Here is a 21364-nt window from a genome sequence, read left to right as displayed (position 1 = left end):
CTGGTTGATTCAAATGCATTGGTCTCATGGAAAGGCATTTGGTCCTCAAATTTGTTAACCTCAATTCCTTTTATTGCATACACCAGACCACTGCAGGGGCACTTTCTTTTCGTAACTTTTCCCCTCCTGATCTATTAACAGGTAACCCAATGTGGTAGTACTTGCAGATGACAAAAGCTTATTAATTAAACGGCTGCAGAGTTGATATGCTTTGTGTGCTTACTCAGTCTTGTCAAAAGATTTTCACAGTGTATGAGGCCCCTCTTTTTTCATGCAGAGAGCCCTTTTTAGGAGGGATTATTACTCACCATTGCTGATCACTGCTGATCACATGGCTGCTTGTGATTGTATTTTTAAGCTTTTTTGAGTGATTTTAAACCTTTTATTGGCTGGCTCCTATGTTCCTTTTGGGACAGACAATTTTATTTGAATTCTAGGGACTCATACCTTTTATCTACAGGTGAGCAGATCTGCCATTTTTCCCACTCACCAGCGGCCCATTGGCGGCCACCATTTTGGGTTATTGCCGACTAGTTGTTCAGAACCAAGACGTTTATAGCTCAGACCCAGCCAGCGCGCCAAGCCCGTCTGTGCCCGTCCACGCTAGGATGGGCCCAGGGGCCAGTCCCCTTAATATTTTAGGAAAATGGTAGGTTCATATACATCAGTGGAACTGAGAGACCTGAGAAAAGGCCCGTGGGACAGCTGTCAGGTATGCCCTAATCTAGAGAATAGTGTTTGGTCCTGTCCCTTTTGTAAATGGGTCCTACAAGACCTGGGAGTTTTAGACACACGGCACCTTAACCACCATTTAGTTCTCCAACTAATACATTGCCACTCCCTACCTGCACATAAGTTAGAGATAAATCTTTTATTAAGCGATTCGTCACCAGCCGCCCTCTTTCTTATGGAGACTTGGCTCCATGAGGGCTCAGGTCCGGATGTTGCCCTAGCTCTACCTAAAGGGTATGTCATTTCAAGGCTTGATAGAGCGACAGGTAAGGGAGGGGGAATTGCAGTCATTTTTAAACAGGATTTCCTTTTTAGCTATTATCCACTGGAATTAGCGGGGTGTGAAGGTATGTGTTTCTCTAGCTTTTAACTCTACCTTTACATTTACGGGAGTGCTATTGTACCGGCGACCCGGGGCCGTATGAAGATTTCCTGAACTCCCTTCCAGATCAAGTAGCAGAATTAATTTGCATGAAACCAAATTTAACAGTGCTAGGTGATTTCAATATACCAGTTGACAACCTAGAGCACACTGCATCCAAACGTCTGCTGAGCGATTTGGAAGCGCTAGGACTAAAACAACTAATTAGCGGTCCCACACAGGAGAGAGGACATACTATTGATTTGGTCTTTAGTAATCTTCCCTCGCTCAGCGCTCTGTCCCTTTCTCCTTCAGCTTGGTCCGATCACTTTTTAATTACATTAAAAATAGATTTACCCCAGGGACCGGGCTTTCAACAGCCTACATGCCGAAGGTAAGGAAATGGCATAATCTCAATCCGGAAGAGTGGATTAAATTTTTAATGAATCTTAAAGAAGACTATGTGAAGGAAACCTATATGGACACCACTCTTTTCAATGACTTTATTACCAGTTGTCTCGATACTCTGCTCCCTTATAAGGATCTTTCTGGGCACAGAAGAAGGGATAAAACTCTGTGGTTCTCCCCACACTTGACAATACTGAAGAGGAATTGTAGGTGTCTAGAGAGGAAATGGAGGAAATCCTTAAAACAGGAAGATAGGGAAGAGTACAGACAAGTAATCAGGCATTACCATGGAGATATAGGGCTAGCTCAAGCTGCCTACTATGGGGATAAGATCGAACAGGCAACGGGATCCCCCAAAGAAATATTTCAGGTGCTGAAGGAGATGCTTCATTCTCCTACCTGCCCGGATGCACAGGAAGCATAGGAGGAACATAGTAACAACCTGGCCACATTCTTTCTACAGAAGATTGAGGATATCTATAAGAACTTCTCAGGGGAAGAGGAGACCATTTTTGAGCAGACCAGTGATAGTAACAATAGTTCAGCCATTTTACCGTGTTTTTCACCTATTTCGGACAAACATTACTGTCTTACTCCTTGGCAAACTGAAATCGGGTTCACGTCTAGATCCTGCTCCACCTCACATATTAACTCTTGGAGCACCTGCCACAACATCTGTTATAACAGATCTTTTGAACGGCTCCTTACAAAGTGGCAATGTTCCCGAACAATGGAAGCATGCAGTGGTTAAACCCCTGCTAAAAAAAACTAACCTAGATGGGGCTGAATTCAAGAGCTATAGGCCGATATCACTTCTTCCAGCTATGGCAAAAATAATTGACAAACATGTCAATACTCAAATCTCCAGCTTTCTTGAAGATCATAACATCCTGCATCCCACGCAAATGGGCTTTTGACCAGCCCATAGCACAGAATCAGCTATGATAGCTGTTACAGAAGAGGCCAGAAAACGGATGGATCTTGGACTGGTAACAGCTATCATAATGCTGGATTTAAGTGCCGCATTTGATATGGTTAACCATGGCCTCCTGATCCAAAGAATGGAAAAAGCTGGAATTAAAGGCCAGGAACTTAAATGGATGAGGTATTTTCTTCAAAATAGATCCTTCCAGGTTTTAGATCGCTCCTTTTTGTCGGAACAGTTTAGATCACACTGTGGGGTACCCCAGGGCTCATCCCTGAGTCCTACCCTTTTTAATATTTACATAGCCCCTCTAGCAGATTCAGTGGAACCTTTTGGTCTGTCCCTGATATCCTATGCCGATGACATGCAGTTGGTGGTGTCTTTTTCCCCGACGAAGGTTAAAGATAATTTGGCTTTGCCGGCCTGCATGCAAGCTGTCTTGAGTTGAATGACTGATAGCAGGCTTCAACTCAACAAAGAAAAGACAGACATTATGTTCCTGGGAAAGCTTTCCAACCCGGCAAATAATAGCTTGCCGGCTATCCAGTTGGAACATTTACCCACTCCGAAAGATCATACTAAAGCCCTAGGAATTTGGTTAGATTCCAAACAAACAATAGAGTACCAAGCTAGGATGCTCTCCGCCTCCTGTTTTGGATTATTAAGGTTACTCCGAAAGGTTATGGGCTTGCTTCCCCCCCTGGCCAGAAGACTTACGGTACAGGCCCTTATATTATCTAGGCTTGACTATGGTAATTGTCTTTTTCTGGACTCACCGGAATATGTGATCAAGAAATTGCAAACAGTACAAAATGCGGCTGCTCGGTTACTGTTTAATATGCCAAGGCATACATTGGCCAAGCAAGCTTTGACCACCCTGCATTGGCTGCCAGTAGGGAAAAGAGTTAAGTTTAAATCTTTGTGCATTTTCCACAGAGCCCTACATAATAGGGGTCCACATCAATTGAAAACTCTAGCTTCATTTTATGCCCCTACTAGAGCGCTAAGATCTTCATCCAAAGCCTAAGTGGCGCTCCCCAAAGTAAAAAAAGCAAGATGGGGTGGTAGATCCCTGAAATACCAGGGAGCCAAACTGTGGAACTCGCTTCCCCTCAACATCCGGGTGATTAGGCAGGAGTTGGAATTTCGGAAAGCCATTAAAACCTGGCTTTTTTAATGTTAATTCCTTGTGATCCAGTATTGACCTGCTTGCTATGAGGCTAGTGTCCTTCTTAGCGCCACGAAGCCTCCGGGTAGTTTGGGAGCTATATAAAACGCAATAACATAACATAACATCACCCAATATCACTAGGCAAATGGGCGCAGTAGTCTGTATAGATGAACTTTAGTGGTAGCTGTGCTGTCAATCTGGCTGGTTTCTTCCAATATTTAGTAAGAATATTTACTTTTCCTGTTGAGTTTCTACTTGTCAAAAGAACAGATGATGGAAGGAATGCTGAAGAATGTCAAACATTCACCCCCAGTCAGAAATGTCAGCTTTGAGTTTTACTTGAGAGGTTAGGACTGGAAATATAGAAGGTAGCTTCTTTCGCCTTCCCTATACCATCTGCATTACACAGATTGTTTGCGTAGATCATATTTGAGAAGGTCTGCTCTACTGGAGTTTGCAAACCTTATTTTTTGTATAAATTTCTTCTTTTTCAGTTTCATTTCTCATATTGTTGATATTGGTATTTGTCAAATGCATTAAAAATATAATACTCAGTTACGTAAATGTCATGTTATCGGCCCTGCTGGTTATAGATTTCTAGTTCATCAGTTCAGATTTTGTGTGATTGGTTTTTATGTTTTGTTTTCTACGCAATACGTAAAAGGGTGCACCAGGATCTGAGGTATTTACAGACAAGACTGAATCATCGTAAGGAAGCAGAATCGCCATGTCAATGTTTTTGCTAAACGTTTTATCTAAGACTTTAAAAGTAACATTGTTCATTCCAATATTGAAGAGTAGGGTTGCAAGGAGGTATGTTATGCTTGACATTTTATTGAATTTCTTGGAGAGTTGTCCCTGTACAACATTCTCTGACTAGAATAGAACACCCATATGAGACTCTGAAGATAAAGGCTGACGGAGTTATCAAACGATTTGTACCAGACTGTCTTTCTTGTTATCATATCAAAGGTTGTTGTGTCATATGAAAAGGCTAGAGAGATGTTGCAATGTTATTGTACAATGTATTTAAGGATGAAATAATGGAAGATGAAGGCATAATCTTTTCTGGATCGGATACAATAAAATCCCCCATGTAATCAAGAGACAACATTTTCCCCTCACAGCCAAACAAATATTCTTCTGAATTTTTGGTCTTTGTCTCGGTGATAAGGATTGGCCAATCTGATTGTGAATCTTATTTCGGGATTTGTTTGATAGCTGGGTGACTGATGTCTGTGGGAATCTAAAACTGTCCGTACAATATTGGTAACGTGTCTTTAATATGGGAAATCACCAGGTTTTGAAGAGGGTGTTCGGAAGTACATTCTGGTCTACACGTTTCTCATTTTCCAGATAACTGATATATTTTCCATTCAGATTCAGAAAAAACGATTCAATAATTTCTGTCTTTTCTTGCAGGATTGTCAAGCTATGAATTGGTTAGTATTTAAAGTGTGCTTGGTATAAAATGGATTTAGTGCTGGAGTCCAGGTTATTGTGGATACATTGCCCACCAGAATTAATCTTTTATGCTGCAGTCCCTGTGCAACAATTTTCTAATCGGTTGCAGTCATGAGGGAGATATTTCAAACTCAAACCATTTATGAGATAAACATATGTTTCTTAAACCTAATGGCAGCTTTTTTCTCAAGTTCCTTATCCACAACAGATCAAGCCGACTGCTTAAGCCATGTTGAATGTTTCTGAATGTCAAAGTGCATCAACGTTAAGGCATTACACTGTCAAAGACTTTCAACCTTATCAAAATGATGCTGCCGCTTCTCTGAGGGTGTCTGAAAAATAGGAGAGAGGATATCAGTAAGATTTGCTGCACTACACAGTTTCTCTCCTGCCTGAGTCCTTGAAGCAGAAGAGAGAGCAAGACAAGATGTTCTTTCTGCAGGAAAAAGAACACATGGCTTGCTCAGAAGTGAAATCTGTCTCTAGTCTTTAGCCTCCTAGTTGGCATTTCCAAATAAAATTTAACATTGCAGCAAACAAGATAATCTTGCCCTAGCAACAAACATATGTCAAAAATTCCCAATTTCATGGCTGAGAAAATACTTGAATTAATAACTGATTTGGAGAAAGAGGTTTAAACAAACAACTTACCACACACAACAAATAAAATGAAAAAGACACAGAATGCTTTAAGATATCAGTAGAAATAATGAAACCGCTCAATTGGAAAGATGGGTTAGATTTCTTAACACATTATAGAAATGTACATATTCAATTCATCACTGACACTGGGCCAAAGTTGCTGGGTGATTGGCAACAAACATTAGCATTAGGGTTTTGGGGACTTTGTTATAATGAGTGGGAAACGTTCTAAAATATGCAGGTTTTGAGACACAAAAATCTGGAGCACACGATTTCATTTAGCACCTTTGGTCAGTGGCGCAGGGAAAGGGTTACAGACACCAGAAAAGGTTTTCATGGACGTTACCTATTTTAGTTACTTGGTCAGCAAGTACTGGTGGTAAGAGGAAAAAGGGGTAGGTGCTGGATTGGACTGGTGATCATGGCGAAAAGGAGAGAAGTGCTTTGCACCTAATCTCTGCAGGAGACAGTAGTGATGTTGCTGCGGATGGTTTAAGATGGTGGTGAAAGGTCCTGGAAAGTGTAGAGGACCCAGTGAGCAATACAGTCCAAGACAACTGAGCTGACACTTTTGCAGAACATGAGAGTGTCATTCCATCCTTATAATTCACATGCACGTTATAAAATAAAGTACAAAACACTTACTGAAGCTCCTTGAGTGTCTTGTTATACCTCAAACTCTTTGCCATGCTTACTGTGCCCAGGTCATTTATGTTGTTGTCTGTCAGGTACAAGATTTGTAGGCTTCTGTTGGTTTCAAGACCCTTGAAAATGTGTTTGGTGCCAGAGTTTGCTAGAAAATTTGTTCCCAGCCTATAGAGAACACATTTAGGAAAGATTAATATTAATCTCAGTTTTTACAACAACTGCCACAACAAAGGCACTTTTACAATGACTAATGCTTTACAGTTCCACTTTACACAAATTTAAGTTCTCGTCTCTTTTAAGAACACATTTTCAAGCTATTAAGACAACAGAAGGGATCATGAAGTGCTGTTAGCTTAGTAAACCAATGAGATCCAAGACCAACAGTGGAAAATGCCCTGATATTAGCCCATTTAGCACTAAGCATATAAGCTCAGTATACGCACTGACTTCCCAAGATAATTGTGAAAGCAATAAGGGGCTACTGTACATTTTACAACACAGTTTGCCAAATGAATTGGATAAAACAAAGTAGATTTTACAGGAAGTTCTGATAGAAAAACCACAAAATATTACAGTACCTCAAGGCCTCTTACAATAGCAAGGAGCATTATTCCTTCGCAGCAGCAACCATTGGCCGTGTCGAGCATAAAAAAACTGTGTGCCTAATAGGAACAATGGGTGTATAGGAGACAAAGCTCAATGGCACAGAAGGGCTATATATCTAACATAGATGGCACACTTTAAAAAGCCCATTGTAACTGCGATTCCAGTGCAATAAAATTAGGTGTAATGACCTGCAAAACTCCTTTGCCATTTAATAGCCCATCAAAAGTCCTGTGCTAGAAAATAAAATGGCATCAAAATAGCTGCTATTGTGTGCCCTATGTCTTCCATCTTTTTTCGCTTTGCTCAAATATTCCATGATTTTGCTAATAATATCAAGGTGCTGTTGAAGTATTCCACAATACTGTACAAAATATGATTCAGTGTACCAGCTTGAAAACAGTGTTACTCAAACAGGACAGGATAGTACTCAGATGCAGTATAAGGATATTCAAATATGCCAGCATGTCAGGAAGTCTGTATGCTTGGGTGCATGTAATGGTAGTTGGAAAGCAAATACCTAGCTAAATAGCAGTGGAGCACTGCTAGAATACCCTAGTGCTATTCAAATATGCAAGAGCTACATAGTATGCCAGTGATGCTATGGATGCCTACTGTGATTGGTCTGGTGCAGGCTACATAATTACTGAAGTTAAATGGCTTCTGAAAGCAGATGTGTCTATTAAGTTACTGATGTTGCCATGATGTAATTTTCCACATTGCTTCAGTAAAGCACAAACAACCAGGAGATCATTTTCCACTATGCCTCGCTAAAATTAATATTGGCATGATGCTAGTTTCCATTTTGCCAAGTGAAATACACACTATCATCTTAGATCAACAGTACCACCGAAAAAATAGTCTGGAAGTCTAGTTTCCACATTCTTATCGTAGAAGCTAGTTACTTACCAGTAACATGACATTGCAACTTGTAGCTCTTCTGGATCCACACGCTGTGCATCATTCCACAATGAAGTTGTTAGGTTTGGAATTGTATCTACATTTTTAAAGTTGTAACTTTCGGGCACGGCTATGGGAAGAATCATAGTGACTCAATATAACATCACCTATAAGCCCAGAATGGCCTTCTACGTGACAATGATTATAGATTATTATGTATGTATATATCTATATATCTATATATGTATATATATATATATCTATATATGTATATATATATATATCTATATATATATATATATATATATATTGATAGATAGCACTAACTATTGTCCTTCACCAAGGAAGCAGCAAATCTAATGATACAGGTAACTAGTTCCTTTTTGCAGTGTGAACAACTTCTAGATTTACATGCTGTGCATACAGTAGATTAGGAATCAGTGCTGTCACCCTTTGTACAAGGGGTTGAGGAGGGGTTAGTGTTAAACAAATGTTTTAATGTTATCTTACCTACTTTATGAAGGTAAGTTTTTGAACACCACGTAGCTACTGTACAAGTGGCACTTAGCGAAAAATTACCCATAAACCTCAGTGTAGCTTACATTTTTACGAGTAGAATGTGCTTGTGGTTCATTATCTGCTTTAGGTAAACTGTAACACAGTTTGATAGTCTTCACAATCCATGGAACTATAGGAGCCTAAACCCTGGGGAGAATATGCAATAGCTAGTGTTTCTATTTTTGTGCAGTTTTTGTTCCCCTTAAGTAGTAAACCATTGCTCTTATGCCTGCACATACTTTTCTGCTGTATTGGAAGGGTTCTGAAAAGTGGCAGGTAATGGAATTGACTAACTAATGTGCAACCCCCTTTGAAATGAATAGTGAATTGGTTTGCATTACCACCTTCTTATTGTCTATACTTCAGCTGGCGTCCTAAATAGCTTATAATTTGCTAACTCTCCTTAATGATGTGACTGCAACTTGGACGGCGATTCGCCAAAATGCCAGAGGTAGTAAAAGTGATGTTACAAGTGATGTCACATGCCCTTTGACCCAAGGTGATGTCACAGGAAGATCTTTATCCTCATGGCATCACAGGTCATGCCATCATGTGACCTTTGACACCTCCCCCATGACATCATAGGAAGTGACATCACATGACCTTTACCCTGGTGGCATCACTGGAAGTGACATATCTGACCTTTAGCTAGTTTTGTCACACAAAGCAGTTAGAAAATATCAGATACAAATGAAATAATCTGTACAAAAACATACATTTGCAAATCCTTTTGAAATGTTCCCTCTTGCTGTGTCAGTACCAAACAATATCTTCAAATACAGGGCTGAAAAAATGCAGCATCAGGTAGAAGACTCTTAAATAGTGTACAACAATGGAAAATAAGCCAAGTCACCTTATATCAAATAAATGTGTTGTATAATAGGAAGTTCAAAGGGCACAGAATGCGCAGCAAATGGTGTATAATAGTTAGGTCAATGGGCACAGAATGATCAGTCCAAGTGCAATTTGGTATTTGAAATTAGAAACATTAATGTCCCTTTCCTCACTGCCATGATGAGGATGCAACTAGAGGACCAAGACTCAGCTATCATGTATTCCTTACTATGTGACCTCATATGCAGCCCAAGTTTTTATTATAGATGAAGCAATATTAAAGTCTAATACAAGAAAGGTTTTTGTACAGTGCACGCTGAACATATGTATTTCAAGGTGCTCTAAGTGTGGGTTGAGGGGATACTAGGCACAGAGAAATACGTTATTGGCCTAGTATCACGCAATTTGGTCAAGTGTGGAAGCCAGGATTGATTCCTGTTTTCCTACTTTCACGTTGTGCAATTTAGCCACGAGTTGGGTAACTCTTTATTCAGTTTTACATCAAATGTAATGTTGTGAATTTAATTATTTCCCGCATTAAAAGGCTTAAACGTAATTACTGGTAATGCTTACATTCAAAATACACTGAGATAAGTGGAGCTGCACATGGTGCAAACCACGCCATGCACATGTTTCTTCATGCACACTGCCATTTGTGCACTGGCTGTGGCCTACACGAAGTGATAATGTACAGCTGTACAATCCAGTTCATAACCCACCGATTTTAAAGACGGAGAGCTCTCTGTCCCCTGAGGAAACCCTCCCCGGGAGATGAGGCATCACTCCATCTCTTTCATGCTGTAACATTTGTGCTGCCCTGCCCCAGGCTAGCATGGTCCCTCTCGTAATAAATGCACTGGTGGTTGTGTGTAAGAGGGAAAAGGGTGAAGTTACTGTGTACGAGACTAGTTCTATTCAAATTAGCTCTCCCAGGGGGCATGGTTTTCCTAGGCACACTTGACATTACAGAAATATATTGTAGACCTTTTGGTGATGCCTTAAAGTTTAGGTGCTACAAAATGGGCACACAATAGGAATGTACTTAATTTAAGATTTGTTTGTGGTAGGTACATTTTGAGGAACATAGGCCAAAAGTTATTGTATTTTCCAGTACAGATACACACCTCAGCAAAATAAGAACGTTTATCCACTGTGAGCTGAGATTGTATGAAACATTGCTGTCTGACCTAATATTTGGTTTCGGAGAGCGCTGGATTGATGTAGGAAGTTGTTGCATTTTCTGAGCGGTCTTTAAAGTGACTGGCTAATTAAGTATTTAAGCCGGTTTAAAACTACATGGCACGGTTCTGAGTTTCTTGAAGCAAATCCTTTACATTTCTTTTATTATTCAATCTAAACTGATGACATTGCTCACTGGGTTAATCAACTGCTACGGCCATGGAGATTATTATATAACACACAAATTACAAATCTGAATACCAGCTGGGTAAGCCTATGATTATTTGAAGTTGAGAGAGTACCAACAATGAGTCCTGATGATAACTCCTACTAATTACAGTGCATTGAATGTGAATTCTTCGTATTGCTCTGCGGGTTAATACCCTGCTGCAAAGTTTACTGTACATCTTGTAAATTACAAGTTTACATTCCAGTGTAATCAGGGCAGCCTATCATCGTTCTGAGATCGAAATAAACAGTACGCCTGAGTGGAGGTAACGCTGCCTGCTACCTACAGTGCTTTTTTAAGCAATATTCTTGTGGCAATAACTAAAATGCCACTACCTAGACCTCCTACACAGTATTTACAGAGCACTTGTTGGCAAAGCTTCCACAAGGTGCACACAATGGATGCACCCTGTTATTTGGCATGCCTTTGCTCAGTATGCCAGTGCTGAAATGTGAAGTGGTGATGCTAGTTCTTTTCAAACGTTTTAAATATTGTGCTTTGGGCACATAACATATGTTTCCAAGAAAAGTACAATGCCATTCATAGAGTGGAGTAACATAATTGATCCTTTTGCTGCACTTTTGTCTGTGTAGCTATGTTGCTCCACACTATATTCTGTGGGTTATATAACATCGAAAAATGATTTTTGAAAAAGCCTGACTGAGATAATCACGAGACACAAAAAAGAGGAAACACAGGAGTCTTTTGGAATGAAAAGTATTTATCAAGGCACTACATAATTTGTATTTGGAGAGATACACACATTAGAAAAATAACATTTTCGAATACATTGAATGTAAGATTGTTGAGGAATGGAAGCAGAGGAAGAGATTGTAGATTTGTTGGTAAATATTTTGAAAACATAAGGGATGGAAACGGTATTAGTTTTTACTTCTTTGTTTTAGCAAGTTTTGCTCCAAAATATAAATAACTTCGGTTAAAGTCTATTTTCAATGTAACTGCGAGTTAGGCCCTACTGCTCTTTAAAAAGTAACTCCAATGCTAGGCAGCTCAGACCACCGTGGCAGTGTTAAGAGGACACACCCATCCGATGATCATACAGTGTAAGGCGGGCTGCTACTGCTGAGTTACGCAGGTTAACGTGACCACACACATGCGTACTCACTCCAAAAAGCTGCGCAACCTCTCCCATGCATGTTATCTGTCAGTCAGGGTTCGCAAGCAAAGTAACAGGGGTCACAACTGGCTGCCTAGGGGTCACTGTTGCGACCCCCAATTGACGTCCATTAAGTCTATGGCAGGACCGGAAGCTTCGGATTATGCTTCTCTTTCTGTACTGATGAAAAATTCAGCAGCCAATCACATTATAAAAAACTTTAAACTACATATACAAAAAGCATAAGCCCCCTTATTTGTCCAATCACATAGGTTCTCCGCTGTACATATGCCTCTGACGCTATTGTCCTTCCTCTTTCTTTGCTGCTGCAGCCTGAGATAAGTGTCACAACTTTTGCATTTGTGCTATATATATTTATTTTTTTGACTAGCGCATTCCGTTCTGCTTGCAAAGCGCATTCCATACTGCTTGCACGTGCCCGCACGCCGCAGTTTATTATGTGCGCTTTTATAGTATTAACTGATGGAGAGGGACCGAGACGTCTTTACCTTCTTTAGAGGACCTTGTCCTCTTTCCATTTCAGTGCTCGCGCATGCTGGCTGAAGCTGAATCAGAAATCTCTTTAGATTCCGATCAGCTCCCTGCCCACTGCTACACTGACTCAGTATCGGTCCCCTAGAACACGAAATAAGACTCTGCCAAGGGAAGTAAGCAGGTGCTCCCTCCACATTTAAACAACTGCTTTACAATACACATTCTGTGTGGCTCTGCATAGTTACCACACTCATATTAAATTACCTGCTTGGCGCCACTTCTCCCCTGAACCTCTACCTCTCCTCATACAAGACATTACCATGGCGTACTACACAGATGAGGAGGATCCCCAGTTGGATCTACAAGGCAATCAGGATGAATAACAAATGGAAAAGTGCCTGATGGAAGCACTGGGATACTCTGCACAGGATTCCGTATATTGGGCATTAATAAAGGCCCTCAAACCATGTACGCAGCCTCTGGTGAGATTTGGCAATAGAGAACTAAAGGAAGGCTCGCACCAAACTAATTTACCTCCCCAACTGCCATTCCATGAATCTGACTCGCACCCGAGATCCTCGGCTGGGGGTAGTTCTTCGGTCGATATCCTGGTGCAAATGACTGCCTCCATGCTCAGAGACCACGAGTAGGAGGGATCTAACCTCCAAGGCCTGGGACTCTGCCACTCATTCATGAGATACATTATATGACACCTCTGACCATGCCACAGACTGACAAATCACAAGCCGATTTTCAACCTTCTCAGAAAAAGAAACAAAAAACTCATCACTCCTCTACTGAGGTACCAAAGCCGGTTGGGCGCAATTTACTATTTGAACCCGAAAATATCATCCATCCACGATCTACTGAGTGGGTTCTTTGTGTGGAGGTAGCACACTATATTCAAGAGAAACTACACAAAAACTTTGAGCACGACGTTTATAATACCCTACGACGGGAGTGTCCTCAACCATCACTCCTGGATAAAGTTGCAAACACGCCAGAGCTAGATTCCAATATGGCGACTTTTCTAAAAAAAAGTTTGCAAAAGATCCCAAGAAAGGTCTCAACCACACCTGGCGCGGATGTCTTAGAACTCTCTGGTTCCCTGACTAAAATTCTTTAGCTTGCGGGACAAGTTAAGGATAATCATTCCCACTTAGATCCTGAGGACATATTAGAATGGGCTCAGAGAGCTATATGTATGCTTGAAAACACCAACTGTGCTATGTCCGCAGAACGGCGTAAATCTTTTCTCATGAGAATTGCCCCTAAACTCGCTGAACTAGCAGCCCAGAAAGCAGGATCATTGACTAATGGTCTAATATCCAGTGACAAGTTTGTCAAGGATCTTGACAAGTAAGTGGCCACTCTTTCAGCCCTAGACAAGGCCCAAATGTCAATCAAGAAGGTTTTCAACAATGGTCTTTTTACCAGGTCCTGGCGTTATAGAGGTCGAATGCTGGGCTGAGATTTCCATCAGATCTCCAGAGAATTTGCCCCCAGAATCAGCAGAGGCTGCTCAGGCTTGAATTTTTATCACACAAGCTACAGAGGAGGCCGGGGTAGAGCCCACAGAGGTAGATATTGCAGCAGAGCCATCGCAGCGGATGCCACTTTTACAGGTAAAACCTATTCCTGAATCAGATGTCATTCCTGGGGGGAGGAGGATTCAGCATTTTGTAGACAAATGGGCTGCCAGTGCGCAAGACCCTTGGGTTTCGCAGACAAAGCAGGATTTTCACCTAGAGCTTTACTCCTCTGCGATACAGGCAATCCGGGGGCGCACGTCGTGGTCCGGTGGAGACTGGAGGCAGATGGTCACTGGAGGAACTCCGGTACCACATCAATTATCTAGAGTTGCTAGCGAGAGCATTTGCAAATGGGTCCCTATCCCCTCTCACAGCAAAATGATGCATCCTCTTGAGAATGGACAACATCTCGGCTGTCCATTATATAAATCGCCTAGGGGGTATGAAGTCCAGACTTCTGGCCGAGATTGCCAAGGAATTTTTGGCACTACTGCCTGGAGCGCCAGATTACAGCGGAATACGTTTCAGGCAAGTTAAATGTAATGGCAGACTGGATCTCGTGATTTCTTTGTGATTCCAGCAACTTGAATCTGCATCCCAGGATATTTCAAACCATAAATCAGCGATGGGGCCCATAATGGATAGATCTTTTCGCTTCGAGTCTGAGCGCTTATCTCCCGATTTTCTTCAGCTGGAGGCCGGACCCCCTGGAAGCAAATTCAGATGTGATTCTACAGTCATGGTCATGGGGGATCTTTCTAAAGTATTTTGGTACCGATCAGACGACAGAAAGCAGATGTAGTGCAGGTGCCTCCCTGTTGGAAGGCCCAGTCTTGGTTTCCAGGGGCAATTACGTTGCTGTGCGACCTTCCGGTCCCTATTCAACTTTTTTGACATTGATATCAGACCCTTTTGGTCTACCTCATCCGCTGATTACACAGGGCCTTCTGTCGCTGATGGCATGGAGACTTACGGGAGACGGTGGCAAATGTCTTGAGTTTCAGAAGAGGCAATATTCAGGATGGTGAATAATTTTAAATCGCCCATCTCGGTGGGACATCCTCATGTTGATGGTGAGCCAGTATGGGAACATCCTATAGTCTGTAGACTTCTAAGGGGCGTTAGAATGGTACTTCCTCCTCAGTCCAAATATTCGGTGTTATGGGATGTCAGTGTGGTCATAAGATTTCTTAGGAATTGGCCTTAACGATCTTTCTCGCAAACGATTATCTGCAAAATTGACACTCCTTTTATGTTTGATATTCTGTGAACAGGTCTCGCATGTAAGAGTGCTAGATATTGCAGGTAGAGTATTCACGCCCTCAGCGTACAAAGACTGACTCATGTTGTGTTTCTTATCCTGCGTTTCCTCATAATCTGAAATTGTGTGTAGTTAAGTGTTTAATAGCATACGAGGATTGTACTCCTGAGCATCGAAGAGATGCTCCAGGACAACTGATTATTTATTTACAGAAACCTTTCCCTCTGGTCTCCTCTGCGACATTGGCCCGTTGGGTTAAATGGTTGCTTGGAAAAGCTGGTATAGATGTCAGCCTCTTTGGGGCCCATTATGTGTGGGGAGTTATGGCATCTAAGACCTATTCTGTGGGCACACAACTGGAAGAGATTATGGCTGTGGCGGATTGGTCTTCTGATTTTACCTTTAAAGTATTTTAATGTAAACCAATTGTAGATGTGGCAACAAGAGTAGTGGAGCAACTTTAAACTAGCATAATCTGAAGCCTCCGGTCCTGCCATAGAATTAAACATTTTCAAGCTATCGCATTAAGAATTTTACATTCTATTAAGGACAAGAAGGCAAGGATTATCCCACCCACGCAAAGTCATTTGTAATTCATATAGTCTGAATTTTGTTTGTAGTTAGATCAAAACCTACGATTTTATGTTGTGCTTATTTACCCACCCTGTTGATATTATGTTGGTGGTTTTGTTATTATTATTAAAAGTTTTCTGTTACATTAGGTGCTGACATCAAAGCTACATAAATCCGGAAGGATTGAATATTGAAGTGCTAGGTTCCGGTTCCAAGTGATTCTGTCTCCAGCAATGCGGTTCATATTACAGGAGGACATTTTCGTGTTCCAGAGAGTTTGGACTTTTGTTCTGGTTGGATTTTATTATTATTGGCAAAGAAAGAGGAAGGACGATAGTGTCAGAGGCATATATACGGCAGAGGCGCTATGTGACTGGACAAATAAGGGGGCTTATGCTCATGGGACATACAGTTTAAAACTTTTTATAATGTGATTGGCTGCTGTATTTTACATCAGTAAAGAAAGAGAGCCAGAATTCTCGCCTCTGTGTCCTTAATAGAATCTAAAATTCTTGATGCGATAGCTAGAAACTGTTTAATGCAATCAAAATGCTGTTTTTAAATCTAAATGCTTTAACTTTCATTTGTGCTTACACTCAAAAGCCTCTTTTAAGAGCCCAGTTGGCACCATTTTATAATAATAGGTATTGAGAAACTTTTTTATTCATTGCTTTGGCCCATGATGCTGTAGCTGACAAATGTACCCATAGTATAGCTCAATTTATAGTCAACCAAATACTTTTAGTATAAGGCTATAGCTCTTTCTTCTGTTAGATGTTCCTGGACATTTTATTTTGAACATCAGTCAATGTGCCTTATCCATTTAGAAACACAACATTTTCTAGGTTATGATTTCCTTGCCTCTTTTCAGGCAATTGTAAATGATAGAATTTTAGGAAGTTATGAGAAAGGCTGCTAAGTTTAAGAGTTTGGTTCTGGGTGGTAAATGTTCCCCTTTTTTAAAGTTAGCCTGCAATTGAATATTGGTAGTTATTCTCAACAGGTGTAAGAGCAAAATACATCATGCCCATTGTGCTGCAATTAAAATAAATGTGATGTTGGATTAGTATCAGGGAGAGTAAGTGGAATCAGGGGATAAACCTATGTAAAGTTCCCATGCCTACTTATTGACAGAACATTCCCCAGTGATTTTGACTGTTGCTGCCTGAATGCAGAATTTTGGCATTATTGTTTGTCTATGGAGCAAACAGATCTGTTCTTGGCACACACCATATTTTAAGGATATATGATGACAATGGATTTTTTTAGTTCCCACTTATGCGACAAGGTTAAATGTTTGCTTTATTAAAATGCTTGCATGTTTTCTTCTTCTAGACCATGATGTGCCACAAATACAATGTTTTTTCTATTGCCTGGTTCTAAGTATCCTGGCCTATCTCTGACAGTGATTAAGACTGTCCCTGTCGAAGTAAACATTGTTCTATGGTCTGCATAATGTGTACTAATGTGCCCTGTATCTGGCTCTGAAACACTTTTAAGGCTAGGAGAGCCATGTTTAATTATGAGTAATTTATATGTTTTATAACGTCTGCTGGTCCCTGATGCTTATCTAATTGTGGTGTGCTGCCAAACCTGTACGCTAAGACTCTGCTGTGACTGTGGGACTGAAGGCTTCATATGTCTCTCATTTGACATGCTGTGATTGTCCACTATTTCAACACTTTCTGTATTTTGGCTCAAACACTAGCCCGGTAACCCTTTCACTTAAAACGACTGATATCCGCCAACCATCTTAGTATGGGTATGAAAGAATGACCCAGCATCTCAGATATGTTGCTACGACTGACAGACATTTTGAGCACACTCCTGGTGAAAATATTAACACTCCTAACTGCAAATGTACATTTCCTATTACAGACCTCGGACACTTGAGGTGAATGTATTAGCCTATAAAACTGCATCATTGAATTCAGTAGTAGCAGAAAGTAATCGTTCTATTGTCATTGAATGACATCTTGGAGAGCCGTCATTTGGATCATCTTTATCTTTACAAATTAAATTCAAGTATTGCAAGTTCCAAATTGGTCTAAATGTTGATTCTTGCTTGTGAATTACAAACTATGAGTATACTCTCTTGTTTCTCTCTCTCGAATATGTATTTCTATTGCATCTTTTAGAATTATTTTTTACTTCAAGCAAAAGAGTAATTTGGTCTTTTTTGTAATTCTGTTTATAGTCTTTAACTGATGGGGGATCTTTTATGAACGCAATACAATAACTGTATTTTATAATGTCTTTAACATATTTGTCTGTTGGAATAGACTGCCACTTTGAGGAAGACCTTTATTCCAACCCCTAGAAGTTTTTCATGTTGTGGAAGCAGAATCACAGTTGTTTCTAAAACAAATGTTTGATACATTCATTTGTGTTTCATCTTTATCTTAGAGGTATACTTGAGTGTATGGTGTAGGCTGCATAGATATGGTTACTATTAAAGTGCTATGACATGTGTATGTATCTATTTGTAATCATCAATTATTCAGGCAGTGCTAGTTTCTGGACATCAACCAATGCACGTTTTGGCAATTGACCAGGCTTTAGCTCGCATAATGGTAGCATTCTCATACCATATTACATAGGAAAGATACCATAAACCCCAGTGAGGCACTCACCCTTCAAAGGGGATTCATAAAGAAAATGAATGAGACAGAACTGGTCCTTGGGGACGACACAGTAGGATCTTTTACCAATACAGCTCTTCTGTCATTTTGTTTGGTCAATGGAGCTGCTCTGGATGCTCTAGGTGCAGTATTTAAGTGGCTTGGCCTCTACGTACCGTTATTTAATCCCTATGTCAGACAGTAGCTCAGGATATTTTTCATAGATCAGAAGTATCTCTCACAATTGGAAATGCTGGAGATCCCTGACTTACATCAAAATTCCTAGGCATTTTGAAATCTTCCATTTCTTTAGTAATAGCTTCTCCTTTCCTTCATACCCCCTTGCAAGGTGTGAGTAAACTGTCAGCATTTTTCCTTTTGCTTCAGACTCTCTGAGTTTAGGCTGTTTTTATTCTAAATGGCTATCAAGAAACACTTCTTTGTTACTGAATTATGAGGCTATTGTTACTGTGAGTGACGTCTTCTTTTCTTTAGATGTTAAAAGTATTCATAGACTAATCAAGTGTTGGCATCTTTAAGTTCCTTCTTTGGCTGGATGGCCTTCAATATCTTTTTGGGGTCTAGGACCTTTCAGATCTTTTCGAATCAACAACTGTTTTTCAAACCCAATGCGCTTTGAAGTCTGTTCAACATATTTGGGCTTATCCCTCATGACAACTTCTTTTTTTATCCTGGAAGGATGTTGTATTTTAATGACTGTTCAACTGGGGAATGTTTTGATGTCAAAAACTTGTATTTCAACTTGAGTGATATTCTTTCGGACTCTGATAACCTATCACTTTGAACCATGGAGTGCACAGAGTGTTTAGGGAGTTTAGTAAGAAGTTTTCCCAGATTTCACCATTTTGTATATCAATCGCTCCCATATCCGAGTACTACATAGTTCCCCCTAGGCCCCTTTTACTCATAAAAATATAACCTCTTTTTTTTAATTGGTGTGGGATTTTTATTGTGTGTTGTGTCTCACGTATTTACTGTATTGGTGTTTTTGAATGCTTTACCCTCTTGTCTCCTATGTTAGGCCTCCCTGCTCCGTTACAGCTACCAAGGGTTGAGAAAGGGGCTAATTTACTGAGACCTTTAATGAACATATATTTGTTTAGTGGCCTTATTGCCAGGGGTAGGTTCATTCTTAACACTACCAATAACCCTCTTCCCAACATCGGCATTTCTCCAAAGCCAATCCAAGTTGTGGCTCCAATTGAACCAAATTCTACTGTTACACACGTTTTGCAAGTTTTAAAACTGAAGATGAAGTAGAATTTCATGGAATGAGTGACAGTCTGTTGTCCACCTGATTTTGACAAGGTTATATTGAGATGAAAGGGGGTACTTCCAGGGGCACAGCCACAGTTGGTGCAGCAGGCACAGTGGCACAAGAACCCAAAGCCCAAAATGGCCCATTGATACTTGATAATTGCTGTACTGTATTCCCCAACAGTCCAAGGGACAATTCCCTGGCTCGCACCATGGCATCCTTGGTATGCTACTTTATAACGCTCCATTGTCCAGCTCTCCCTCCAACATAGCTTTCAGGTTTCCCAGGTCTGTGCCTGATGGGCTGGTCAAGTCCAGGCTTTGAATTCTGGGACTTATACTTCTGTTTTATAATGGTAAGTAAGTAAATAATTTAATGATTGATTAATTAAAATCTTACAGTACCACAGTTACTCAAGTCAACAATTTTCCAAAAATCATCACATAAGAAGGTAAAACAGCACTTTTCGGGCATCCTTACAAGCTTTCTAAAGTGCATTCCAAAGTTATGTAAGGTGCAAATATAATATAAAAACACAAACTAATAAATACATTTTATAAATACTATATAAAATCATTTTTGACAAGACCATCGTTATTATTCCTAACTATTTCCCAGACCAACTTATTCCCCACAATTAATCCATGTTTTGCCACTATCACTATAAACTTGGTAAAATTGCAATTCAATAAAGAGTCAGTTGACTTATAACATACAATCACAGCCTGCCTACATGACCCGATACCACACGGGTTAATAACTCTTTTTAGCAGCTACTTTCTCTCTTTTGCTATAGCCAGGCATAAACAGGTCAAATGCATAATATTTTCACCCACCGTTTTACAGTCTGCAGCAGATGGTTTCCGTGTCCTGAGCCCAAGGGACTGCATGGATAAGCCCCAACATAAGACCAAATCTGAACCTCATAAAAGTCATATTTTGATGTCTGAACCCACCAGTAGCTAAGTAAGGCAGTGGTTTCATAAGTAAATAAATAAGACTACAAGTTTCAGGATCCCAAAAAATCTTGGACTGGAGCAGCAAAATACGTGGAACTAGGAAACTTCACAGAGCTGATGCGAGGACTCACTATAGACAAAAGAAGCAGTTAGAAGGGGCAGACACTCTTTGTACCAACACCTCTGTAAGATGGCCCAGCAACAATCTTCATTTAATGCCCGCATGACAGCGTCCAACCCCTTCTTTAGAGTAGCAATATGGGGCTTCTTTTGGTTTGCTTTGGGCTAGAAAGTGTTCTAAAAATCTGGTAACACTAAAAAAGAGCTTGTAGTGTTCTGGAACTGTTTTTAAAGGAACGTCCTAGCCTGCACTGCTAACATAAATCTTGTTGGTGTTCTATCTCATAAGCCTTTTCTGCCCCCCACCCTCTGTGCCATAATTATTATATGGCCCTCCTTAATTAAATATAAAAGCGCTTAGAGTGGAGGACCAGTGGGAACCAGGAGAGTCAGGAATACCTAAAGAAGAGCATTTAGAGTGCAGGTAGAGGTTTAGTGTTGTTTTAAGAGTCTGCACTTCCTGCACATGATACTAAATAGGATTGTAAACAAAATTGTATGTATTCTAACATTTCTTTTCTGTCTCTGTTTATTTTAATTAGTAACCATGGATCACTACCAAAGCTCTAGAACAGATTTAAAAAATGTTTTGTATTTATATTTGCTGTTTGAAGTATGTACAGATAAAGGCTAGAAATACCGGGTTTAGAAGATTTTGCTTATTTACTGATGTCGCCCACTTCATTATTATATGTGGAAATGTTCTTCATGTTTTCTTTTATTTATGTTGCTCACAGCAGTGTAAGATGTGTG

The 21364-nt window shown here is 40.3% G+C and overlaps 1 protein-coding gene across 5 annotated transcripts in view; it reads right to left on the bottom strand.

Moving 5' to 3' along the window:
• The window catches only part of LOC138288114 (NLR family CARD domain-containing protein 3-like), a 497028-nt gene that overhangs the window by 95171 nt on the left and 380493 nt on the right, over nt 1-21364 (bottom strand). For all 5 annotated transcript variants that reach the window (XM_069229362.1, XM_069229366.1, XM_069229365.1 and 2 more), the window contains one exon: nt 6349-6516. In XM_069229362.1, the coding sequence (XP_069085463.1) occupies nt 6349-6516 (168 nt within the window). The remainder of the gene's footprint in view (nt 1-6348; nt 6517-21364) is intronic.

Source organism: Pleurodeles waltl, chromosome 4_1, assembly GCF_031143425.1.
Source record: "Pleurodeles waltl isolate 20211129_DDA chromosome 4_1, aPleWal1.hap1.20221129, whole genome shotgun sequence".
Taxonomy (NCBI): Eukaryota; Metazoa; Chordata; class Amphibia; order Caudata; family Salamandridae; genus Pleurodeles; species Pleurodeles waltl.
This window is presented reverse-complemented; position numbering and strand designations above follow the sequence as displayed.